This window comes from Malaclemys terrapin, chromosome 13, assembly GCF_027887155.1.
Source record: "Malaclemys terrapin pileata isolate rMalTer1 chromosome 13, rMalTer1.hap1, whole genome shotgun sequence".
NCBI classification, from domain to species: domain Eukaryota; kingdom Metazoa; phylum Chordata; order Testudines; family Emydidae; genus Malaclemys; species Malaclemys terrapin.
In genome coordinates, this window is record NC_071517.1 from 667,009 (window position 1) to 691,413 (window position 24,405).

The window sequence follows — 24,405 nt, forward strand, 5'->3', positions numbered from 1 at the left end:
TTGGTACTGGTTCAAACAGCTGGGGCAAAGGCTCTGTGGTGGCTGTGCCTGGTGCTAATGTATTGCCAGCTTCCATATGGAGAAATGGGATCGGTGGGGTGGGCAGTGCAGCTAGCAGGAGCTGGGGGGGGAGGTCTCAGTGCCAATAGTTCCCCAAGGGGAAGCAGGGAGGCCACTAGCTGCACTAAGCATGGGCTTTCCCTTGGCCCCTCTTCCTACAGCAGCAAGGGTGTGGACTTTGGCCCTCAGTACACACCACAGCGGGCTTTCTCCTTGCCTTTGCTGCCTGTTCCCGCTCGTGGGCTACTGCCTCGCCTGTATTCTAACCAGGGCGTGGGCAGTCCGCCTGCCTGTTCCTGCTCGTGGGCTGCTATCCCACCTGTACTCTAACCAGGGCATGGGCAGTCTGCCTGTTCCCGCTCGTGGGCTGCTATCCGGCCTGTCCTCTAACCAGGGTGTGGGCAGTCCGTCTGCTGGTTACCGCGCGTGGGCTGCTGTCTCGCTGTCCTCTAACCAGGGAGTGGGCAGTCCGCCTACCCGTCCCGTCCGTGGGAGGGCAGCACCGTGGCTGGGGAGTAGCGGGCGCTGGGTCCCACCTGGGGGGATGTTGGGCGGGCTGCACCCCCTTCCAGCCTGGCCGTTTTCTGTCTGTCGCTCTTGTACCTGTGGTGGAAAATAATAAACTTGTTGGGCCGTTTGGGTGTGGTGAGTGGCCCCGTGCGGGGCGGGCTGTGGCGGGGCCCCGGGCCCGCGGGCGGCGCTGCACGTGTCCCGGGCGGGGCGGGGGCGGCTGGAGCAGCGACCAGTGTCCGACCGGCGCTGCCCCGGCCGCGGGGGTCCGGAGAGCCCGGTGCCGGGCTCGGGCTACGCGGCAGCTGCCGCCTTCCTCGCTCCGCAGCCGGCTGGGCGGGGCCTGCAGCCTCCGGTCCGCGGCGGCGACGTTTGAAAAGTCCCCGGGCCCATGGGGCTCTGCCTCGGCTCCCGGGGCGCCGCGCAGCGGAGCGCAGCCCGCGGCCGCAGCCGCCGCATCGAGCGGGAGCTGTACGAGCAGGCGAAGCGGGAGCTGGGCGCGGTGCGGATCCTGCTGCTGGGTGAGGGCGTGGGGGGGCCCGGGCCGCTCCCGCCCCCCCTTCCCGGGACCCCGCTCCCGGGTCCCGCTCCCCAGCTCCGGGGGCCGCTCCCGCCCCGCCTTCCCGGCCCCGCTCCCCCCTTCCCGGGATCCTGCTCCCGCCCCCCCTTCCCGGCCCCGCTCCCCAGCTCTGGGGGCCGCTCCCGCCCCGCCTTCCCGGGACCCCGCTCCCGCCCCCCCTTCCCGGGACCCCGCTCCCGGGTCCCGCTCCCCAGCTCCGGGGGCCGCTCCCGCCCCCCCTTCCCGGGACCCCGCTCCCGGGTCCCGCTCCCCAGCTCCGGGGGCCGCTCCCGTCCCCCCCTTCCCGGGATCCCGCTCCCGCCCCCCCCTTCCCGGCCCCGCTCCCCAGCTCCGGGGGCCGCTCCCGCCCCCCCTTCCCGGGATCCCGCCCCGCCTTCCCGGGACCCCGCTCCCGCCCCGCCTTCCCGAGACCCCGCTCCCGCCCCCCCTTCCCGGGGCCCCGCTCCCCAGCTCCGGGGGCCGCTCCTGCCCCCCCCTTCCTGGGACCCCGCTCCCGCTCCTGCCCCCCCCTTCCCGGGGCCCCGCTCCCGCCCCCCCCCTTCCCGGGATCCCGCTCCCGGGTCCCGCTCCCGCCCCGCCTTCCCGGGACCCGGCTCCCGCCCCCCCTTCCCGGGGCCCCGCTCCTCAGCTCCGGGGGCGGCTCCTGCCCCCCCTTCCCGGGACCCCGCTCCCCAGCTCCGGGGGCCGCTCCTGTCCCCCCTTCCCGGGACCCCGCTCCCCAGCTCCGGGTCCCGCTCCCCAGCTCCGGGGGCCGCTTCTGCCCCCCCTTCCCGGGATCCCACTCCCGCTCCCCAGCTCCGGGTCGCGCTCCCGTCCCCTCCTCGGGGCCCCGCTCCCCAGCTCTGGGTCCCGCTCCCGCTCCCCAGCTTCCCGGGGCCCCGCTCCCGCCCCCCCTTCCTGGCCCCGCTCCCCAGCTCCGGGGGCCGCTCCTGTCCCCTCCTCGGGGCCCCGCTCCCCAGCTCCGGGGGCTGCTCCTGCCTCCTCTTGGGGCCCAGCTCCTGCCCCCACTTCCCGGGGCCGCTCCTGCCCCCGCTGCCCAGCTCCGGGGGCCGCTCCCATCCCCTCCTCGGGGCCCCGCTCCTGCCCCCCCCGTTCCCGGCCCCGCTCCCCAGCTCCGGGGGCCGCTCCTGCCCCCCCCCCCTTACCGGGACCCCACTCCCCAGCTCCGGGTCCCGCTCCCCAGTTCCGGGGGCCGCTCCCGCCTCCCCTCGGGGCCTAGCTCCTGCGCCTCCCCGTTCCCAGCCCCGCTCCCCAGCTCCGGGGGCCGCTCCTGCCCCCCCCGTTCCCGGCCCCGCTCCCCAGCTCCGGGGGCCGCTCCTGCCCCGCTCCCTTCCCGGGGCCCGCTCCCCAGCTCCGGGGCCATTCCTGCTCTCCTCTTCCCGGCCCAGTTCCCCAGCTCTGGGGGCCGTTCCCCCCCTGGGGCCCCGCTGCTGCCCCCCTCTTCCCGGCCCCACTCCCCAGCTCCAGGGGCTGCTGCTTCCCCCCCCCCGGGACCCCGCTCCTGTTCCCCCTTCCTGGGGCCCCGCTCCCCAGCTCCGGGGGCCAGTCCCCACCTGGGACCTTGCTCCTTTTCCCCCTCCCTGAGGCCCCACACCCAAGCTCCGGGGGCCGCTCCCCAACTCTCAGGGCCAGTCTCCCCAGGGCCTGACTACATTCCAGTCTCTCTCCCGACCCTCCTGGCTCATTGTGGCTGCTCTCTTCCCCTTTCTTCTCTCCACCCAGCGCCTGCTCAGGTATGTTCCCGGTCTCTCCTGTCCCCTGTACATCTCTGACTTCCCACTGACTCGGTCCCCTCCCCAGGCTGATTCAGTGACACTGGGTTCCTGCCCTGCAGGCAGTGCAGAAAGTGGCAAGAGTACACTGGTGAAGCAGATGAAAATCATCCACAGCCAGGGGTTCAGCCCGGAGGAGCTAGCCGACTTTAAGGTGATTCTAGACTGCGAGTCCCCTCTGCCCCCTGTGTCCAGGTCTGGCTTTCCCAGCCTCTCTCCTGGGGAGTGGGATCCTGGCCAGCATCTGGGTCTTTTCTTGCCCTCGGCAGAGTGGAACAGGCGGCCAGAGACGCTTCTGGTGGGTGAGTGGGAATGGTGCTGGCCTGGGCTTGTCTCTGCCTGGGATGTGCTCAGACATCAGCCTGGCTGCTGTCAGGGTTGGGGCTTGAATTGGGCAGGCCCTGGGGGACCCCTCTCAAAGGCCCAGGCTTCTTGTGGATGCTAGTGCAGCCATCTGGAAATCTCACTGGGGGCTGATGGCCTGGAGGGCGCTTTCACCTCAGTGCTGGATGGGGGCAGGAATTTCCCCCTTTGCGCAGGGAAGTGGGACTTTCCTCGCTGGCTTTGCGCTCTCCTCCCTCCAGAACAGCCCTCTTCTGGTGTTAGCATCTCGGCCTCTTGGCATTCAGGGACCACCTGAGCCTCTCTGGATGTCAGATGGCAGCAACCAATTGTGGGCAGTATAAGCATCATGCCCTAGAGCAGGGGACACATTCCAGTTCAACCCCAAGTCAGTGGGCGCGCTAGTGTTATGTCCATAGTGGGGAAGAATAGTTCCCTCCATGCAGGGGTCACTGACTGGTTCTCTGCCCTGTGCTGTGTGGGAGGTCAGACGATGGTCACAATGGTCCTTTCTGCCTTCAACATCTATGGCCTGTGTCTTCAAATTTCCTAGTGATTTGTGGGCCAGCTTGAGTCCCCTTAAAGATGTTCAGGAAGCTCTGAGCACCCCTCTCGGAAAGCCAGGCCCCTCCAAGGGCCTCCCTCTTGCATCCAAAGGATGAGTCACTCTGGAAAATGCAGGCATATGTGCAGCTCTGGGGGGAGACCTGGATCTTGCACTCAGCTCTGGGTCTCTGGATGCCAGAGGCCTCACGTCCCAAAGCCTGGAGGGAACAGTTCCTTACTCTGGCGAGACAGCCACACCCCAGGAATGCTGGGTTCAATTCCAAGAACTAAAGTACTAGAACAGGGGTTCTCAAATGGGACCCCTTGGGGGTCACGAGGTTATTCCATGGGGGGTAGTGAGCTGTCAGCCTCCACCCCAAACCCCACTTTGCCTCCAGCATTTATAATGGTGTTAAATATATAAAAACGTGTTTTAAATTTATAAGGGGGGGGTCACACTCGGAGGAAGGGGGTCACCAGTACAAAAGTTTGAGAACCACTGAACTAGAAAGACATTGACAAACTTGAAGGAATTCAGAGAAAGCAACATGAAGACGCTGGGTCTGAGGAAGATAAGAGCTGAGTCTGTATATGGTCAAGTGACCACTGAGAGGGGAGAACAGACTGCAGCTGTTGGGATGGGGAGCGGGGTTCTGGGGCAGGGATAGAGCTGAGTGCCCTGGAACACAGCTGCTGTGTGAGGGGAGTGGTGCTATGGGCCGTGCGTTTATCCTGATAAGGAACCTCATGTGTATCTGCCGGGCAGAGGCACTGCTGCAAATCCAGGCAGCACCTCTCCCAGCACCTCTGGAAACAGCTTTTGGTTCCTAGTGGAATGAAAAAGTTTGACTTTATCTGTCCCCTGGACTCATGCTCAGATTCCTCTAATTCACCAGAGAGCCTCTCGGACTGACTCCGTGTTACTGAATGGCGTTAACTGGAATCAGATCTCGTATGATTGTGCTGATGATCTGGACTTTGGGAACTGGAGGGCACTTGCTGCTCCCACTGCATTGGCTCCCGTTTGGCACTCGCGAGTTTTCCCTTTCCTCTTCTGCCCTCAGAATGAGTCCCTTCTGCGTCTCCCTCTCTCTGCAGCCTGCCGTGTTGGACAATCTGCTCAGCTCCATGAAGTTTGTTCTCCACGGCATGGGGACTCTGCACATCGACCTGGCAAACAGCAAGAACCAGGTAGCTGGGCTGCTGCGGGAGGGGACACGGACCCAGTGTTAGAGGGCTGAACTGGAGTCAGGGGAGGGGACACAACTCCACTCAGGGGACTGATTCCAGGGGTTCCTCGTGTCCAACCCCTCTGTGCACTCACATTTGACCCCCTTCCATGTGGTTTCTGTGTGCCCTACTTTGTGGGGCTAACCCAGTTATAACCTGTGCAATCATCTCCTTTCTGAGCCACATCTCCCAGGAAGGTTGCAGGGGAACAATGTGTACAGTGGGGGACTGAGAGCCATTGAACCGAACTGTAAACCCTGTATAGGATGGAACCACTTCAAGCTGGGGGTGTGGCAGCACCCCTAGCTCCAGCACCTATAAGAGGTTGTCTGTGTCAGGGAACTAGTACTGATCAGCACCCGGGGGGCGGGGGGGTGGATTTGGGGTTATGGGGTGGAGGTGGCTCTTCAGTGTTAGTCCCGATCAGGGATCTGTTGGTCTCTTACTGCAAATTTTACAACAGGTCCCCAGCCCAGCTCCTGGGTGCTTCCCATGCCCATTGTCCCCGGTGTCTGTGATCTCCACCTCCAGTTCCCGCAGCCAGGCCTGCAGGGCAACCAGGAAGATATGCACATGTTCAGATGAGTGGAGGGAGGAAAGCCTTACTGAATTCACCAGAAAACGAAATGATGCAGCGAGTAAAATAGTTCGTGGTGTTCAGCATGATATTAAATTGCATTTGTTTTATGCTGCCTGTATTGTCAGATTGCAGCAGGGCTCTGCATTGAAAGTGCAGTGTGTCACTGCAGCAGTTTGGGAGTGGGGAAGGTGAAGATTTGAGTAGATGGGGGGCAAGTGGGGCTCGCTAGAACAGCTCACTGCTGAGACTCCGCATCATTGTTATAAAGCAGGAAAGTGCAAGCGATCTTGTAGGCTCTACCTGAGTGGGGTAGGGCCACCCAGTATTGCCGTTGTGTGTGCAGATCCCCTGCCCCATCCCACGTTGTGGGGGAGCGGTGTGTATATCTGTTCCCTGTTGCAGTGGGGGGGGCGGTACATGTCTGTGGACTATTAATCTCCAAGGCACTGTATTGGCATTTCAGTAATGACTCTGTCATCCATGACACAGTTGCTCTTGGAGCCAGGAGACCTGTCACTGTGGAAAAGATTTTAGCTTTAGAAGGGGATTGTGATGGGGAAGGAACCCCCTCCCCACCATACACGTGAGCGCAGGCTCGGAGCCTTCTGAGGTACATGTCTGTCCCAGGAGTGGCTTGGGGGATGGAACTATAGGAGGCTCCAGCCCTCTCTAGAGCTGAGCAGAGGGTGACCTGGAGGTTTTGGGCCCATTCTGAAGCCCTCCCCTCCCATGCTTGCCCCAAGCCAAGATGCTCCAGCAATTCCCAACTGATCTGGGCCCTTCTCTCCCTGTCCTAGGTGCATGCCCGCTCCGTGCTGTCCTGCAGCCACTGTTTGGATGAGACCCAGATGGTGCTTCCCTGGGTGTCAGATGCTCTGTGCTGCCTCTGGGCTGATGATGGAGTGCAAGCAGCAACCAGGAGAGGCTATGAATATGGCCTCAATGACTCTGCGCTCTAGTGAGTACTGCAGCCCCATCAGTGCACTGCACTGTGGCTCTCCTGCTGTGTGGCTGATCTTGTGGGGGAGGGTTTGAGCCCATAACACTCAGGCCTGTTGAATTCCTTTGCTGCTGGGAGTTGGCAGTGACAGTCCCATGTGCAGTGGCCTCAGCCCCGGGAGCCTGTGTGTGCCCCATGTGCAGCCAGCTGTGTGTGCATGGGCACTGTGTGGGTGCTGCACCTGGCGCTCAGGCCCCGCTGTGGTGGACGACCCATGTGGCTGGCTCTGAATGCTTTCAGAGCTGCTGGCCCCTCCTGCCCATTAATCATCCTCTGCAGTAGGAGTGTTACCCTGGTGGCCTGGCTCCATTCCCCTGCCACCTCAGCTCTGTGTGTGTTCGCAGCAAAACATCCTCTTTCCCTTCCTGTGCTACGCAGATTACCCCGGGCAGCTGCATTTTGGCAGGGAGAGTGTTCCTGTCGATGGAGGGTTGGGAGTGGTTTGGGACCCGCTGTAACAGCTGTAAAGTGACAAGAGCTGGATCAACGGCCGGAGAGAACAAAGACGAGAGCCTGCTGCAGACTCTGTGGTCTCTGCCAAGCCTGCCAGGCAGAAGTGGGGTGGGTGGGATCCCTCCTGGTCCATGATGTTCTCGGCAGCCTCCCAGCCTGGAGTGGGGCTTTCTCTCCTGATTTCTGCTGCCTCTATCTCTCCGTGAGTTCAGCTTGTGCTTCCCTCACCCAGTTAGTCAACGCTGGGCAGAGCAGAGCCCTGGGCCTGGGAGAAAGGGGCCCCTCATTGCACTGTGCTTGGCCCACTGCCCAGCCTCCCCTGGGGGGGTGAGGTCGTGGAGGGGCCGCACCCCGCTGGTAATTGAGCTAATGAGGCCCTTGGGGCTGTGATCGGGTGTTGGGGGCTAGGCAGAAGCATTCTGCTGGTTCCATCCATCGAGGAGGACTTTGGGCTTGTTTGTGCTGGGGGCGTATGTGCCTGCTGGAGAGGGGTTAAGGGCACAGAGCAGTGGTTCTGGGGCTGCTCCTTTGCCCACCTGTGGTGGGGGGGGGGTGGCACTGGGAGAGAGAAGCAGACTGGAGAGCCTCAAGCAGAACGGCAGCTGCAGATGGCTCTGGTCGGGGGGCAGTTACTGGGGGGTTGGCTGGACGTGGCTGATGCTTTATTCGGGACTTTTATTTTCTCGTTTTTGGTGTCTGACACCACCACACCTGCCGCTCGTCTCCTAGCCACGTCTTGGTGCCTCTGCAGATCCATCAGCTGCTGCCTTGTGCCTGCTCTTGCCTCAAGCTGCCAAAAGGGCAAGTTGTGTCTCCTGTGCCACTTTGGGCCGTCCTAGAGCTCAGCGTTCGTCTTGGGGTGGGAGTGTTCCCATTTCCATATTCGTTCCCTGGCGCGGTGAGACCTGTCAGTTCTCGGCTCCCTCTGCAAAGTCAGACTCAAGAAGAGTTTGTCATTAAATACAAACAACCCAACAAAAGTGGCAATTCTACCCCCGGCTGAACATTTCCATAGAAAGATGCTGCTTCTGGGCCCAAACAGTTGCAATGGTTATTAAATGTCAATGTTATTTAATTTTTGCTCTCCCCAGTGCTTTGGTGCCTGACTGCTTGTATCACTCGTTCGCTCAGAAACTTCAGCTTCTCTTGATGAGATGGAATAAACAGTGCCTGGCAGAGCTGCAGTTCCTTGCGGCCTCTTATTGTAATTCCTGAGCAGAAATCTTTTTGCATTTTATATTCTTCAGTCTCCTAGTGCCTCCGGGCCCCTCTTTTTCTGTGCTTGTGTTTGCTTGTGGCCTGCAAGTCCTGGGGGGAGGAAGAAAACTTGGAGTTAGATTGGGGGAAAGGCTCATGAATTTCAAGTTTGGGCTTTGATTGTTTTCTGTTTCAGAGATGTTCTTGGAAGTTGTAGTTACTGTATGGCTCCCGTGGGGCCCTGGCTTCCAGAACACACACAGGTCAGTGCACCTGCTCTCAGAATAACCGGGCGCCCCTGGAAGGGGGCCCCTGGCTGTGACCAGAATAGCTGTGTTCTCCCCAACTCCCACTAATGCTCCAGCGCCTGCTGTGGGGCAGGGACAGGCCATGATATAAACTGCCCCCAATTCTGCAGTCAGGGTTCTGTGCCATTCCTACAGTGCCACTGCTTGAGAGAGCCTGGGACTGGGGTAGCTTTGGGTGGGGAAAGCTGGGGCTGTGTAGCAGCTATGGAGAGATCCGAGTGTTTGTCGACAGGCTCTTCTCCCCTGGGGCTTGGGACTGGTTTTGCCCTCCAGCCAAAGCTGCCAGACAATTAAAGGGCAGATTTTGCTGCATCCTTCTGCTGGTGCTGCTGGGGAAGAGGAGAGTCTGAGCCTGAGACGGCAGCTCCTGGGTCTCTGCCTTGGCATCGCGGAAGCAATTACAGCTCCTGACCTAAAGGATAATTTTTACTGGCTAGCCAGGCCATTGGGGGAGAGCGTCCTGAGCTGAGTAAAGCTGGGAGAAGGAAGCATGAACTGTTCACCAGTCAGTGCTCTGGGGATGCTGTCTACAGCCAGTGCCAAGGACACAGGGTTGGGAAGCTGCCACATCTGTGCTGAAGCCTGGGACACACGGAGGGCAGCAGCACTACTACCGTGTCTCCCCCAAGATGTCGGAGGAACGTGGCGGGGTGGGGGATGGACAGCCACTTGTCAGCCCCCCCAGGGCAGAGGATCGGGATGGGGCTCTTGTTCAGAGCAGTGTTTGGAAAGCCTGTCTGTGGTGTGGGATGGCTCCTCCTGGCTGGGGAGATTAGTATGGAAATTGCGAGCACATTATTGCTGCTGGAGGGAAGCGCTTTGTGCACTTGTCAGCCCCAGGAGAGCAGAGATTGGGAGAGTCAATAAAGTGTCACCACTGCCCTACGGGAGCTGCTGAGTCGTTTGTGGCGCGTGTGAAATTATGGAAATGCGCCCGCAGCACCGTGTTTAGTGCTGCTTCCGAGACGGGCTGGGGGAGGAGGGGGTGGTGGAGCCCTGGACTGCACCAGCAGCTTCAGTGACTCTCCCGTGGAGGAGCTGCCACTAACACTGCCAGGCTTTGAGCTGCTCTTCCAGCCTCATCCTGGAGCTTTGCTCATCCACGGCCTCAGGCGTTGCGTGAGCCCCATCCGGGGGTGACCCCTGCTGGGCTGGGGTGGGTGGATGTGTTGGCTTCTGAAGCTGCCACAGCTTGGCCCTGAGATTTTCCATTTCCCTGGTCCCAGGCCCCTCTTCTGGCCAGTCAGCTCCAGGCTTGTGGGGGCCCCTAAGTTCTCAGCTGGACAGTCCTGCAATGCCTCCCTGCTTCAGGATCTCTAAGGGCAACCGGCATCTTCCAGTTTGGGGGTGTATGCAGGGATGGGCAGCAGAAGGGGCTCTGCTGAGGGACCCCAGCATCCGCTGGGTGTTTGCTTTTGGTTAAAGCTGCGGAGGCCTGGAGTTGGTGCAGGGCCTAGGGTGGTCCAGGGCACGGGGCAAGCGTGCTCTTTGGGGTGTGTGTGCGTGCTGTTTTGCTTTGGAAGGAGCTACCTGTTACCGCCGAGAGACCTGGACCATTGGCTGGGGGTTAGAAAAGGATTTGACTTGGTTTCTTTCCTGGGGGGTTCAGGGGCCCAGCCCTGGGTCAGTGAAACTGCCTCAAACACCTGTACTGGGGTAGGGCACAGCTTGGGCACTGGAGCTCTCCTGAGCTTGTGATGTCATTTCAAGGCCTTGAGAGATGCCTGGGGAGGGGGAGAATGTGGGGCTGAAAGGAGGGCTGGGCAGTCTGGTTGGGTGAAGGAGAGGCACTGGTCAGGCTCTGTGGCGGGGGAGCTGACTAGGGAGGAGTGGACAGACTCTGGCAGGATGTGGTGTAGATGAGAGAGGCTATAAGGATTTCTCCCCTGCTCTCCCCAGTTTCTTTGAGAACATGGAGCGGCTCGTCCACCCCGAGTTCCAGCCCACGCCAAACGACGTGCTGCGTGTCCGACTGCGCACAAGTGGCATCGTTGAGACCCACTTCAGGATCAAGGACCTGGTGTTCCGGTGAGATGTGTGGCCAGCGGATGAGACGCGCTGGGTAGGGAGTGGCCGGATGAGTTGTGAGGAGACTAGGGGCCAGGCCTGGCCTGACAGCACCCAGAGCCTTGGGGAGGTGGGGCCGGAGGAAATCAGCCTGCTAAGCAGACACTTTCCCCATAGTGACTTGACTGCGCTGATTGGGAGCCTGGCCCTGACCAGCAAAGCCCCATCGATTTCCCATTAATCCCCCCGTGTGGGCTTATCTGGCATGTGGCTCTCCCTTGCCCTCCCTGAGCAGCGCTGTCCTCCCACACAGAAGGCTTCTGAGTTCTGCTTGATTTGATAAAGACCTAAAATGTCTCTAGTAGCTGAGTTGGCGGCGGGAGGGGAATACCTGACGAAGTCGAGGTGTTTGGCACTGGGATCTGGGGGCTGGCAATGGTATCCAGGCCCAATTCCATATGGTCAGGTTTCTGCCTGTCTCTCCACCCCACACAGCACTAACTGCCCCCTCACTGGCTGCCTCAGCAGAAGCAGCAAGAGGGGCGGGGGCGGGGGGGCAGGCCAATGTTCTCAAATGCAGCCCGAGGCATCTGCTCTCCAGGGGCAGGCTGCAGAACGCTGGGGCTGGTGGGTTGCTGTGGGGGACCCCTCAGGCTGGGGGCCATTCCCTCTATTCTCAGGTGGCATAGCTGAGTGCCAGATGCGTTCGACTCCTCTGACTGTTGGGGCTCCTGCAGACGGACAGGCTCTGGGAGGCACAGGGGTGGTTGTGGTTGTTGTAATAAGCTGTTTGGATTCGCTGGTTTGAGTCTGACCATCGAGAGACCCTGCCTGAGGGCACAGTCCCTATTTCTGCGCTGCTGCCTGGGGTGAGCCGCGGTGGCTCAGGCGCCAACCCAACAACTGGAGGGGGAAGATGCTGCTGCATCTGACATGGCCTGGGCCACACATGGGAGGGTCTGAGCCACGGTGCCTCCCCTATCGGGCTGGGAGTTTCTTCTTGTTTTCAGTAGCTGCTATAACTTTTGGTGTGAGCCCGACTCTCCGCTCCCCACCCCTTTCCCACAGCCCTGGGCATGGCTGCTGCCAGGCCCTTGGGAAATGCGGCAGATGCCAGTTTTAAGCTCTCCCTGCTCTCTCATCCCGGCTGTCCCCAGCTGGCAGGTGCCAGGCCAAGGTGCTGGCATCCCTGTTGGTGCTGGTCTCTGGAACAGAGGAGAGCTGGGCAGAGCCTGTCCCTGTGCCGCCAGTGACTCTGAGCACAATTGCTCGCCGGGGAATGGCGCCAGGTTTATGAGCTGCAGACCGGGCTGTAATTTGCCAGTTGCATTCTGGCAGTAATTTTCCACTGGCTCATTTGAGCATCAACTGCCACCTGGAGGGAACTGATCACTCGTGTTTGTCACTCATCCACTGGGGCACCAGGGCTGCAGAGCCGGTTCTATGTAAATGGGGGGGGGGGCGGGGAGGTGCAGGGAGCCTGCCATCTGGCAGCCTCTGCTTTCCACATAAAGTCTCCTGAGCAGCGAGCAGGTGGGGTGGGACTGGGGGCTGAGGGCTGCTGTTGAGGGCCCGGGCTGGGGCTCCAGTGGGGAATGATGGTTCGTTTGGGGCTGTTACTGGGCGTAGGCAGTAGGTCTGATGGGTTTGAGAACGTCCCCAATGGCACATCGCTCACTAGGTGCTTGCAGTGGATCCAGTAAAGCAGGGTTCTCAACCTCTTTCTTTGAGGCCCACCCAACATGCTATAAAATCTCCACAGCCCACTTGTGCCACAATCACTGGTTTTCTGCATATAAAAGCCAGGGCTGGCATTTGGGGATAGCAAGCAGGGCATTTGCCAGGGGGCCCTGCAAAGCTACATTGCTCAGGCTTTGGGTTCAGCCCTGGGTAGTGGGGTTCAGGGTCCCGGGCTTCAGCCCTATGTGGTGGGGCTTTGGCTTTCTGCCCTGGGCCCCAGTGAGTCTGATGCTGGCCCTGCTTGGTGGACCCCCTGAAACCTGCTCGCGGCCCCCTAGGGGACCCCGGACTCCTGGTTGAGGACCATTGCACTAAAGATCATTGAGGAAGCATTTGTGGTGAGCAGAGGGGCCCAGGAGCCAGGACTCCTGGGTTCCACTCCTGGCAGTGTGACCTGGCAGCAGCCCCTTCCCACATGCCTCCTTTCTGTAGGGATAGTGATGCTGAGCAGCCTGGTGGCGCTGGGAGGGTTAACCGTTCACTGTCTGACCTACTGCTCAGTCCCCTTCCTGGGGAAGCCGTTTGTCCCTTGCTGGGCAGACCCTCTACGGTACTCTGCCCTGTCTTGCAGGCTCTACGATGTGGGTGGGCAGCGCTCTGAGCGCCGGAAGTGGCTCGGCTGCTTTGAGGACATGCGAGCCGTGCTGTTTGTGGCGTCTCTCAGTGCATACGATGAGGCTCTCCCAGAGGAGCCAGCGCTGGTAAGGCCAGGCTCGGAGGGGGGGGAGGGCTCTCTCGTGTTCAAGGCGCCAGTGTTCTGCCTGCTGTGCAATTGGGGGCTCACTCTGTGCCTGAGCTGATCCTCTCCCAGGGCATGAACACTCATTCCTGCTGCATGACAGCAGCCTGCCAATCCCACCTGTGTTCTCCCCGCGGCCTCCCCTGGGTCTGCCCATGCCCAGAACCCCCCTTTCTCCCCTGCACCCTCTCATAAAGCCAGTGATCCAGCTGCAGCCCCGGGCTGCTGGCTTCTTGTGCCCTGGCCCACAGCCCTTTGTTACCCATCTGTAGATCTCTTCTCACTCCCCTGGCCTGCGCAGTTTGCCCCCTTCCATCTTCCTAGGGCATAGTTCTGGGCCCTTCCTAATGAGAGAATGCAGCCAGCATGCCCCCTTGCTTCTGAGTGCTGAGCAGAGCACAAACAGGGGGCGCTGAGGTCAGGATCTGGGTTGGGGGAAGAAAGCGGAGGGGTGCTCCCCGCCCCAGGGAGCTGGCTGGCCACAGCCACTTCTGCTGATCCACTGCAGTTCCATGGTGTTCAAGATTGTTTTCCTTCTTCCTCAGAATCGGCTTCTGGAAAGCATGAAGCTTTTCTCCTCTGTCTGCAACAACGTGTTCTTCCAAAGCACTTCCCTGGTGAGTCCCAGCAAGAGGCACCATAAGGGAGCAGCGCAGAAGCACTGGCTGCATAGATTCCGGTCCCAGCCTCTCCCAGCAGGAGGAGCTGTAAGGAACGGGGCAGTGGGCTCAGAGCTCTCCCCACCCTGCACTGTCCTGGCATCAGGTGGCGAATGGGCAAGCTGCAGTATGCAGGAGGGGTGGGATGGTCCCACTAGCCCATTGCTCCCCTCACCTGAGCACAGCAGACTCTTGTTCTGGGGATCCTGGCACTGTGATGAGACACTGGGGCCATTTCTGGCAGCCTGGACTCCAGCTCCTTCTCTGAGTGGGGCTGCCACTTGTAATTAAGAAGCAGCTGCTGCTGTCTCTGTGGAGGGGGGGCTGGTTCTGCTTGACAGTGTTGGTTAGTGTCGGGCCCTGTAACTTATCTCACTCGCTAATTGATTCATTTATTTCTGCTAATGAAATGATTAAACAGTGGCATCTGCCTTATGAGCACTGAGTTCCTGCAGCTCAAGCCAGAGGTGGTCAATCAATCCAGTTCCTGACAGGATAACTGGGTCAGAACTGGGACCTCCGGACACCTCTATTCCCCATAAGAGCCCTCTGCCTGCCTCAGGTGGATTTGGCCTAGGCAGGAGCCTAGACTAGTGATTAAAGCAGGAGACTGGGAATCTCTGCCACTGACCATATGACCTTGGTGAGTCGCTTCCCTCTCCCTGTGCCCCATTTATACAATGGGGTGAACTCTCCCCTACCTCCCAGTGGACTGTGAGGATTAAGGGCCCATTGTCAGGGCCCTCAGGAGTCCTGGGTTCTGCTCCTGGTTCTGCCACTAGCTTGCTGGGTGACCCTGTGCACAGAGATGGGAGGGGACCCAGTGCCCGTCTTGTCTCTTCAGACTGGGAGCCCTTTGGGGCAGGGACCCTCTCTCACGGTCTGTCCAGCACTCTCAGCATGAGGGGATCTGATCTTGTCTTCTAGGTGCTACTGTCAGACCAACTTTACTAAGACACCTTGCGCCCAGCCCAAGTTTGGTGCTGGACCCCAGGCGATGGGAGAGGTGGTTTCATGGTGCCCGTGGGGCTGTACTGTATTGGCACCAGCCTCAGCATTTGCCCTACCTTGCGCCCAGCTGCCTTCTGGCAATAGCTGGAGCACAGCTGTCATGGAGTCCCCGGGCGATGCTCTGGAACTGCTCCCCACAAAGCCAGTCAGGACTTTGGGGAGCCTCCTCTCCCTCGGAGCAGACTGTCTTCAGGGCAAGAAGCTCACACGGCTTCACCTCCTGGGTCTCTCCTGGAAGCATTCAGCATATGCCCCTCCGTGCGCTTCCCACAGCGAGTCCGCCCAGGCGGGGTCCTGGGGAAGCAAAGGATTCTGCACCCCCTACTTCGCAGTCAGACGTGACTCTCAGCCAGCCAGTAAAACAGAGGTTTATTAGATGACAGGAACATGGTCTAAAACAGAGCTTGTAGGTACAGCGGCGAACGGGACCCCTCAGCCGGGTCCATTATGGGGTTCAGAGAGCCAGACACCCACGTCTGCCCTCACACCTAGTCCCCAGGTAGCTCCAACTCTGAAACCCCCACCAGTCCCTCCTTCTCTCGGCTTTGTCTCTTTCCTGGACCAGGAGGTCACCTGATCTCTTTGTTCACCTTTAGCTATTTCCTTGTGGGGGAGGGGGGGGAAGGGGCCCTGGCCATTTGTTGCCAGGGAGACAGAATGTCAGTGATTTATGCACACTGGCCTTTCCTCACCACCTAGAGACTTAAGAAATGCATAGGGGAAACTGAGGCACCCACACAGTATTCAGAGGAAACATTAAGAACAGTCCCACTTCGTCACAACAGCAACATATGAGGGAGCAAAAAGAAGAACAGGAGTACTTGTGGCACCTTAGAGACTAACAAATTTATTAGAGCATAAGCTTTCGTGGACTACAGCCCACTTCTTCGGATGCATATGTGGGCTGTAGTCCACGAAAGCTTATGCTCTAATAAATTTGTTAGTCTCTAAGGTGCCACAAGTACTCCTGTTCTTCTTTTTGCGGATACAGACTAACACGGCTGCTACTCTGAAATATGAGGGAGCAGCACTTAGCCAGCCAAGGAATCCCCCTGCACTGGGCAAACTTCCAGAGTCTGGCTCTGGCAGAGTAAAGGAACCATGCAACTACCATGAACCAAGCCCTAAATCTGTGCTGTTTGCCACTGGCCTGCAGTGCTGGGCGGGAAGATGGTGTGGGAGGGAGAGATGTTAAATCTCCTCCCCACAACGTAAAAAGAACAGGAGTACTTGTGGCACCTTAGAGACTAACAAATTTATTAGAGCATAAGCTTTCGTGGACTACAGCCCACTTCTTTGGTATGCATCCGAAGAAGTGGGCTGTAGCCCACGAAAGCTTATGCTCTAATAAATTTGTTAGTCTCTAAGGTGCCACAAGTACTCCTGTTCTTTTTACGGATACAGACTAACACGGCTGCTACTCTGATCCCCACAACGTGAGGATTCTCAGCGGAGACTAGGCAAAGCTGCCCCTGTAACCGTCCCAGCATCGTCTTGCAGATTAGGCATTGGGGGTGGGTGGGGTCTATGCTGCAGTGACGTGGTCGGGAGGGGAGGAGGTGACTTGGGAACAGCAGTGTAGGGCCAGGGCAGGTTCTGATCATCCTGCTTTTTTCACAGATCTTGTTTCTGAATAAAATCGACCTTCTCCAAGAGAAAATCCTGCGCCTGGGCAGGCACCTGCGTCTCTTCTTTCCTCAGTACACAGGTAGGCTCCCTCCACCCCGCTCTGTCCCTGGGCGCTCACCAAGGATGCTTTGCAGCTGAGGTGGCAGGGCGTGGTGCTGCTCCTTCTCCTGGGCTTGCAGCACAGACTGCCAGATGAGCAGGGGTCCCTTCTGTGACCCGGTGGGTGTTGTGAGCAGTAGAGAGCCAGGTGCAGGATGGGAAATGGTTGAGACGACTTCCCTGCCTCTCTCGATTTGTCTTTATCAAAGAAATGTCTGCAAGTGGATTTTGCCTCTAAGTTCCTGCTCCTCTGCTTGAGCCGAGATTAGCAAGCCAGAGCCTCAGCGTAGGGAAGATCCTCTCCAGGGCTGAATTTTGCAGATCTTGGCATGGCAGGAGCGGTCAGTGTTCGGTAGTTTGGTTTGTTGCAGCCTCCCTGTTCTGGGGTCTGACAGGGCAGCATGCACACTCTTGACACACTAATTGGGGGGCTGGGGTCCCATGTGTTCATGTAGCAAAGCAGTTACAGGGCAGGGGACAGTTTACCTGGCGCTGCTGAGCTCTGGGGCCTATGAATCCTTAGCTTTACTATAACACCCTCATCCCCTCTGCTGGAGCAAACCCGTGGGGAATGGTTTCCTTAGGGCCAAGTCCTACAGTGCACTGCGCAGCCGTAGCCCCTGGGAACCTCACCTTGCAGGGCGTGGCCTTGCTCAGCTCAGGGAGGGGAAACCACAAGATGGCGAGGAGCTGAGGGTTTTGTGTCCTGTGGAGCATCACAGCCCACACCTGGGCCTTGAGAACATCTGCACTGAGGGCCCCTTTGGCTTTTCTCAAGGTCTGTAGTTGGTGCCATGTGGTCCCAAGGGACAGAACCATTACTAGGGGTGCTTCTTGCTGGGACCGAAATCCAGGTGTTGCAACCCAGTTTAGTCCTGTCTTCTGGACAGTCACTAATCTGTTGTACTTGGACCCAATCCACCTGGCTTTAAGCCCGAAGCTCTGGGTCTCTAGAGCACACTCCTGGTGAGCTTTTCTTTAAGTCATGGGGCTCTGCAACCCCAGTGCCCCAGTTCCCAAAACTACAGCCTTATCCCTCTGGAGCCCCTAGTCACTCTCACGTTCTGCCCAGAGTTCCACCTAGTTGTGGATGCTGAAGTTTAATCCCTTCAGGGGCAGCATGGTGGGAAGGCAAGGGACACAGCTTAGCAAGGGGATTTCTTATCCACAGTCACTTTACTCTTATAAGTGCTCGAGAGTTATGAATCTTTGCAAACTGACAAACAGTCCTCAGATGCCCCCTCCCCTACTCATCCCTTCTGGGAGGCCGAAGTCTGCATGTCAGGCCAGGCAGAATCCCTCTTGCCTTCTGTCTCTCCCTCCAGCCCAGACTTCTGGCGTGTGATGACCCCACTTCTCTGAGAGCACCCTCTCTAAAATACAGTCTTACTCCCTTTAACCCTGTGCCCAGACTGAGAAACTCCAGTCCTGCCCCTCCAGTCAGGCATCTGTAGAGAGTTACTTGCGAGACGGCTAGGACCAGCAGTGAGAGGCAATCCATGCTGATGGTCCTAGATTGCTTGGATGGCTCCTCAGTCAGTCATTCAGCTACGAGTCCAGCACCTTGCTTGAGCCAGGCTCCTGGCTGGACTGCAGCGTAATAGACTGGACCTTGTCAAGGCCAGCTGGTTCTTCAACACGGAATACAAAATGGCAGTCAGCCCACACTAGGGAAGCTGGGGTCGTTACAGCCCTTGGTGGAGAGGCTGAATGAGCAGGAGACAAGGAGAGGGTGTGTAAGGTGCTGGCTGAGCCCAGCTGAAATAAATAGCTAGGAGCGGAGAGCAGGGTTTGCTGGGGAGTCGAGGGGTGGTCTCAAAACACTGCCAGACTCCGTTCTCCTCCTTGGGAGAGCTGGGTGGGTGGCAAGTGCAGCTCCCACTGATTGGAGCCAATTCTCCCCTGAAGAAAGAACCTTGTGTCCCTCCTGGAGCTGCGGAGCAGGCAGTGGGCGACCTGGCCCCGAGGTCAGCCAGGATTAAGCCTTGCGCTGACACCTGACCTTTTGCCAGTTTCCTGCTATCTGAAGTTCCTTTCCCAGCATTGCCTGTGATTAGACATCTCCATTCTAATCAGTGATGTCACAGACTGACATGATACCAGGAGTGTCCATGGCAGTAAATTGTCAAACCTGAGTACTGGGTGGCTGGTTTATAAAGGCAGACCTGCCCCTTCCTCCAACTCTGACTAAAGTCCTGCCTGCATCCCAGCCGTCCTGCACCCGCTCAGGGACTACCCTGCCTGAGCCTCTCCCCTGTCTCATGCCTGCTGTGCCCCAAGACCTGGAACAGCCTCACTTTCCCCTTTCCAGCCTCCCCTTAAACTGCACTTTCCCCAGTGCTGATAGCTCCCCCGCCGCAGCCTCCTCGTGCCCGTGTGGATGGTGAGCTCCTGGGCCTGTGTCCTGTGCTGGCCCATTGGGGCTGGGTGAGCCACATGGGCTCGTCCGTTAGGGTTAGGCCAGGACCGTCAGTGGATTCCCTCTGTACCAGATAGGGCAGGAGGGCTGCCATTTGGTTAAAAGCAGCAGCACATGCGCTGTCCACCCCACGCCTGCTTGGGGATGGCTCTCTCCTGGTACCCTGCCCTGGGAGAGCGCTCTCTCCTGCCTGCTCTGGGGATGGGAGGTTGCATGGTGGGTGTGCTGCACATGAGCCAGCGGTGGAGATTTTCCATCTCACTTGCCCTCATCTGCTCTCCTGCAGGTGCAGACTGTGATGTGGGTGCTGCAGCCCGATTTATCGCCAGCCTCTTCCTGTCGTGCAATGAGACCCCCCAGAAACTGATCTACCACCACTTCACCACCGCCACAGACACACACAGTGTGCGGGGCGTATTCCACATGGTGATGGACACCATCATCCAGGAAAACCTGGAGGCAGCAGCTCTGCTGTGAAGTGCAGGCAGGTGCAGCTGGGGGGCGGCTTGCTGCTAGAGTTCAAGTGAGATGCCGTATGCTACAGATGGAGCTGCTGAGTGGGCAGAAGAGGGACATATGATGGGATCAAAGGACCTGCCTGGCTCCTGGCACCATCATCCCTAAGCCTTCTGGGACTAACTCCTTCCACTTGGCTCCATGTGGGATAAGGACCTCTCCCCCCTTCCCCCACAGGTTGAGGTGGCACTACGCCCATGCATGGTGACTCTAATCCCTAAGGGGCAGGGCTGAGGTGGGGTATGTGGGGTTGTACATGTGCTTTGAATCTCCCATTTTCCTCTGCACTGGGCACTGCCCCATGACAGCAGCTCCTGCCCCCAGCCTGTGCTGTGTCCTGACAGTGCTCAGGTTAAAGACAGAGGGGAGGTGGGTGCTACCTCTGAGTGGCCTGGCCTGGCCTGGCGCGTTTCACTAGCCCCACACGGAACCGGTTGGGGCTAAGCAGTGCTGGGGGCAGGCTCTCCGCAGGAGCAGTTGGAGCCTCCAACTTCAAACCAAGGGCTAGCCTCTCCCTGAGCCCCTGGGGCAGCCCTAGCTAGGGATGGTCAGGGGGCCCAGCAGAGGCTCTGTCCCACCCGCTTCACCCCTTCTCAGTTAATTGGGCTGGGGTAGAAGCCCCCCCCTGCCCACAGGAGCCTGCTGCCTTCTCCCAGCCTGCAGGGGGGAGGAGACCTGGATCCAGACCCCTTGTGAGTGACTCTTGAGCTCCCTGCCACTGCTGTGAGATGTAAATAAATGCTGTTTCCACCCCCCATCTGCACACTAAAGGCGGGAAGGAGGGCAGAGCTGGCTGAATGGATGGCATTTGGGACAGGGCAGGGAGGTAAGATCACTGCCTGATGCTGTGACTAGGAGGCTGCTGGGGTCTGGGTCCTGCATCTCTCGGGCTGGCCAGTGAGTGGTCTCATGCTGAGGGGTGGTCGTGGGGGCTGGAGCGCTGCTCAGCCTGCCCTGGCTGGTGGGGTGGGGGGCAAATTTCCAGCTGTGGCCCCTCCCTCCTAGCCCAGCCCCTCAGGGATCCCCAAGGGGTGAGCAGGGTGGAAGGCAGCTCCCTCCAGGGGGAAGCAGGTGTGAGCAGAACTGTGGGGGCAGAGCGCTACTGGGGCTGGCATCCCCCCCCCCCATGACAGGCAGGAGAGAGAGATGAGATGGTTTAAAGGTGCCTTTATTGTCAGCTGCAGACGATAAGGTGCTGCTCCCCCATAGCGGGGGGATTAGGTGCTGGTACAGTCTGAGGGGTCGAGGGAGATGGTGACATCAGCCTTGCACAGGATCGTGCTGTGGGCTCCGGACAGCAGCTGGCAGTTCGGCAGCTCCAGGGCAAGGTCCTTCACGCACAGAGCCTGGGGGTGGAGAAGTGGGTGGTTACAGCCCGCAAAGAACTGTCGGGGACACGGATCTCTTCCCCCCACCGCCCCAGCACCTGCTGCATCTTCAGCGGTGAAAGGGACCCGGTTCTCCCTACTCCTGCCTGCTGGGGCCAGGGGCTGCTGCTGGCCCCGCGGGGGGAGGGGGGATCCTGCGGGTGCAGGCTGGAGGGGTGGTGTGACTGGCCCCCCGGAGGGGTGGGTCCTGGGGGTGCAGGCTGGAGGGGTGGTGTGACTGGCCCCCCAGAGGGGTGGGTCCTGGGGGTGCAGGCTGGAGGGGTGGCGTGGCTGGCCCTGGGGGGGGGGTGGATTCCTGTGGGTGTAGGCTGGAGGGGCGCCTGGCCCCGCGGGGGGGGGGTCCTGGAGGGGCGGCTGGCCCGGCCCCAGAGGAGCGGGGGGCGCAGAACTGCCGGAGGCGGCAGAGACGGGGCCCCGGGGCAGCCCCCACTCACCGTGCTCCGGAGCGCGGGGCCCGGCGGCTCGGGGGGCAGCAGCTCGGCGCGGCGCTCGGCGCTGTCTGTCCCGCTCTCGGCGCGGCGGACGTGGGGCGCCCGGCGGATCCCGGACAGGAGTCCCGAGGCTCTGCCCACCGAGTAGGAGCTGGGTCCGGCCGCCTGCTTGTACCACGCCTGGGCGGGCGGTCCGAGCAGCGCGGCCAGGGCGAGGCAGAGCAGGGCTCGGGCTCGGGGTCGCTGCATCGTGCCGGCGGGGTCCGGCGGCGGCTCCGACTGAGGCGCTGCCATCGGCCGCCCCTTATAGCGGCGGGCGGGCGGGCGGGGGAGGCGCCTGGCGCTGCGCGGGGCTCCGCGGAGGCGGGGCCGGGCGCACGTGGGGGGCTCCGCGGGGCCGCCAGCCAGTCCGTGGGTGGGCGCGGGGCAGGGTCACCGGGGCCCGGGGGTGTGTGGGGCGCAGGGGTTGGCGGAGCTCGCCTGCACCCCCGGACATGGCACCTCCGGGCGGAGGGAACCGAAGCTCCGTCGAGCCGGACGCGCCGGGACCCCGCTCCGCTCTCGTTGCTCCCAGGGCTGCGGGGCGTGAACGCGGTTGTGAGAAAAGCTGCGAACTCGCCGGGCTGGGTCCTGCTGCGGCGGGAAACACGGACAGTCCCTGCCCCACAAGCTGCAGCTCAGAGCCCCAGACCCCTTTGCTGCAATGCCCGGCCCTGGCCGGGTGCCCGGGGCTCGCTCCCCCCATCCCCGCAGGGCGCCGGCCCAGCCTCTGAGCCCGGTACGGGGCTGGCCGGGCCCCTCGCCAGTAACGTGCCCCCCGGGCTGGAGGGCGGCGGGTTGGGGGTCGGTAAAGTCAGGTTACCCCCCGCGGCTCCTGGGGCGATGACCTGCCCTCTTGGGAGCTCCCCCCTTTCTTTCATGTATCTGCGCTGCCTCCAACGGGGGGCTGGAGCAATGTGTAGTGGGGCGCTGAGAGCCATTGAACCAAACTGTGAACCCTGCATCTAATGGAAAGGGGGGGAGCCCCACCCTAGCCCCATCCACTCCCTGCCCCCTGACTGCCCCCCTCAGAATTCCAACCCACCCCCCGCTCCTTGTCCCCAGACTGCCCCCTCCTGGGACCCCTGCCCCTAACTGCCCCCCAGGACCTCACCCCCTACCTAAGCCTCCCTGCTCCTTGTCCCCTGACTGCCCCCTCCTGAGACCCCTCCCACCCTAACTGCCCCCCTAGGACCCTACCCCCTACCTGTCCCCTGACTGCCCCGACCCTTATCCACACCCCCACCCCCAGACAGACCCCTGGGACTCCCACGCCCCATCCAACCACTCCCTGTCCCCTGACTGCCCCCCCCCCGAACCGCCAACCCATCAACCCCCTGGCTCCCTGTCCCCTGACTGCTCTGACCACTCTCCACACCCCTGCCCCCTGACAGGCCCCACCAGAACCTCCAACCCCCCTACTCCTGTCCCTTGACTGCCCCCTCCAGAACCCTCCTGCCCCTTCTCCAACCCCCTGGCTCCCTTACCGTGCGGCTCACTCCAGGGGGCATCTGGACACAGCCACAACTGGCTCAGAGGGCCTGGGGGGTGGGGGAGACTTCAGAAGACATTAATGGGGGGACCCCCCAAGGCCTCTAACCATCATCTGTCTGGGGCTTTGTTCTTTTTAAATCTTCCCCAAAATCTATCCCCCAGCACCAGGCTGGGCACGGCTACTGCTGCCAGGCATCCTTTCCATCGGTCAGGTACCCCGCAGTCATCGTCCCCTTGCCCCCGCTCCGTTCCAGCGAGGGCATGACCAGCGCCCCGCGAGGAAACGGACACCTGGGCTCAGACAGGAGCTAAACTCTCTGTTTTCCCTGCTGCGGGGCGGTTCTCTCCCCCCTGCAAAAGCAGGTTAGAACAGCCGTGCCCCGGCTCTCCCCAGGGAGTGGCACGCTGGGCAGCAGGGGATGGGGAGGAGGAGGGAAGAGCTCTGGAGCTGCCTGAGGCCGCCTGGCCAGTGATTTGAAGCTGCAGGGGGAAGGGGAGGAGAGGCTCCGGCTGCTGGAGCACCATGCCAGTGGCTCAATCCAGCCAGCCGCCCTATCACCCGCACCGTGCTCTGCAGGCGGGGGGGAGAATGCTGGACTTTTTAAGATATTTACAAATTCCACCCCCCGGACGCTATTTTTAACCTAAAAAGCTGGACATGTCCGGGAGAATCCGGACGAATGGTAACCCTACCCATGCCTCCAACCTCCCCGATCTTTCCCCAGCTGCCCCCTACACAAGGAAGTAGCCCCCTTGCAGACGGGTCACTGCACTGGTGCTGCTTGTGGTGATGGCGCACATGGTTTCTGGAGCGTACTGAGCACCCGTGTGCTGCTGTGCCCCCCTTGTGCCCCCGTTTGCACTAAGTGAATGGCAGGGCGAGGCGAACAGTTAGTCACCAACGCCACTTTGGCTGGTGTCTGGTGCCCTCTAGTGGATCAGACAGAACCTGTGTGCGCGCATACAAATGGCCACCTGAGAGAGGGCACAGCATTGAACTAGGACAGGGGTGGGCAAACGTTTTGGGCCGAAGGCCACATCTGGGTGGGGAAATTGCATGCAGGGCCATAAATGTAGGGAGGGGTGCAGTGTGCTGGAAGGGGCTCAGGGCAAGGGGTTGGGGCACAGGAGGGTGCGGGGTGTATAGGGGGCTCAGGGTAGGGGTGCAGGAGAGGGTGTGGAGTGCAGCAGGGGGCTCAGGGCAGGAGGTTGGGGGTGCAGGCGGGAGTTGGGGTGCAGGCTCCAGCCAGGTACCGCTTATCTGGAGCGGCTCCGGGGTGGCAATGGCGCACAGTGGAAGCGATCGGCATCACATCCCTGAGGGTACCTCCCCCGAAGCTCCCATTGGCTGCAATTCCCCGTTCCCGGGGCCACAGGGACATGGTGCTGGCCGCTTCTGGGAGCGGCACGGGGTCTGCGGCGCCACGGGGGTGGCAATCCTGTGGGCTGCAGTTTGCCCACCTCTGAACTAGAGGCTTGGGACCGAATAGGTGAGGGGTTTTACAAGCTGTACTCCGGCTGGCTCAGGTACCAGGCCAAAATGAGAAGCCACCCTATAGACTCTTGGTCCCACTAATTGATTCCCATTGTGTATCATTCTCCCCTCCAGAATCCCACAAAGGGATCCTTGTGTCTTTGGTTCAACCATCCTTAAGG

At 60.5% G+C, this 24,405-nt stretch overlaps 2 protein-coding genes and 1 long non-coding RNA gene across 5 annotated transcripts; 2 read left to right on the forward strand and 1 right to left on the reverse strand.

Annotated features, from left to right (window-relative positions):
• The first annotated feature begins 780 nt into the window (after positions 1–780).
• LOC128847596 (guanine nucleotide-binding protein G(o) subunit alpha-like) lies at positions 781–20,039 on the forward strand. 3 transcript variants are annotated; one of them, XM_054047131.1, is made up of 9 exons: positions 781–1,091; positions 2,985–3,076; positions 4,909–5,001; positions 6,418–6,578; positions 10,478–10,606; positions 12,897–13,026; positions 13,610–13,681; positions 16,355–16,442; positions 19,168–20,039. In XM_054047131.1, exons 1-9 carry the CDS (start codon positions 962–964, stop codon positions 19,356–19,358), a joined length of 1,086 nt encoding a protein of 361 aa, XP_053903106.1. In that variant the 5' UTR covers positions 781–961; the 3' UTR covers positions 19,359–20,039. The 3 variants fall into 3 exon arrangements, with proteins under 3 accessions (XP_053903106.1, XP_053903107.1, XP_053903108.1); XM_054047132.1 differs by lacking the exon at positions 781–1,091 and adding an exon at positions 2,306–2,883; XM_054047133.1 differs by lacking the exon at positions 781–1,091 and having other exon boundaries at positions 3,001–3,076; positions 4,875–5,001.
• LOC128847598 (uncharacterized) lies at positions 7,215–8,252 on the forward strand. Its single transcript, XR_008446922.1, has 2 exons — positions 7,215–7,275; positions 7,803–8,252. It is a non-coding gene; the product is annotated as an uncharacterized LOC128847598 (long non-coding RNA).
• A 510-nt stretch (positions 20,040–20,549) lies between the features above and the next one.
• NPB (neuropeptide B) lies at positions 20,550–21,530 on the reverse strand. Its single transcript, XM_054047135.1, has 2 exons — positions 21,220–21,530; positions 20,550–20,743 (listed from the first exon to the last, which is right to left on the reverse strand). The coding sequence occupies exons 1-2, from the start codon at positions 21,508–21,510 to the stop codon at positions 20,615–20,617; spliced, it is 420 nt and encodes a 139-aa protein (XP_053903110.1). The 5' UTR covers positions 21,511–21,530; the 3' UTR covers positions 20,550–20,614.
• Between the last annotated feature and the right edge of the window lie 2,875 nt (positions 21,531–24,405).

What these genes read in the sequence shown, in the direction of transcription:
- LOC128847596 (XM_054047131.1), top strand. Translation starts at nt 962, where the DNA reads ATGGGGCTCTGCCTCGGCTCCCGGGGCGCCGCGCAGCGGAGCGCAGCC. An exon ending in TGGCAAACAGCAAGAACCAG is followed by an intron (nt 5,002 to 6,417) that starts GTAGCTGGGCTG and finishes TCCCTGTCCTAG; the next exon opens with GTGCATGCCCGCTCCGTGCT. An exon ending in TCCCAGAGGAGCCAGCGCTG is followed by an intron (nt 13,027 to 13,609) that starts GTAAGGCCAGGC and finishes CTTCTTCCTCAG; the next exon opens with AATCGGCTTCTGGAAAGCAT.
- NPB (XM_054047135.1), bottom strand. Translation starts at nt 21,510, where the DNA reads ATGGCAGCGCCTCAGTCGGAGCCGCCGCCGGACCCCGCCGGCACGATG. An exon ending in GCCCCGCGCTCCGGAGCACG is followed by an intron (nt 20,744 to 21,219) that starts GTGAGTGGGGGC and finishes CTCCACCCCCAG; the next exon opens with GCTCTGTGCGTGAAGGACCT.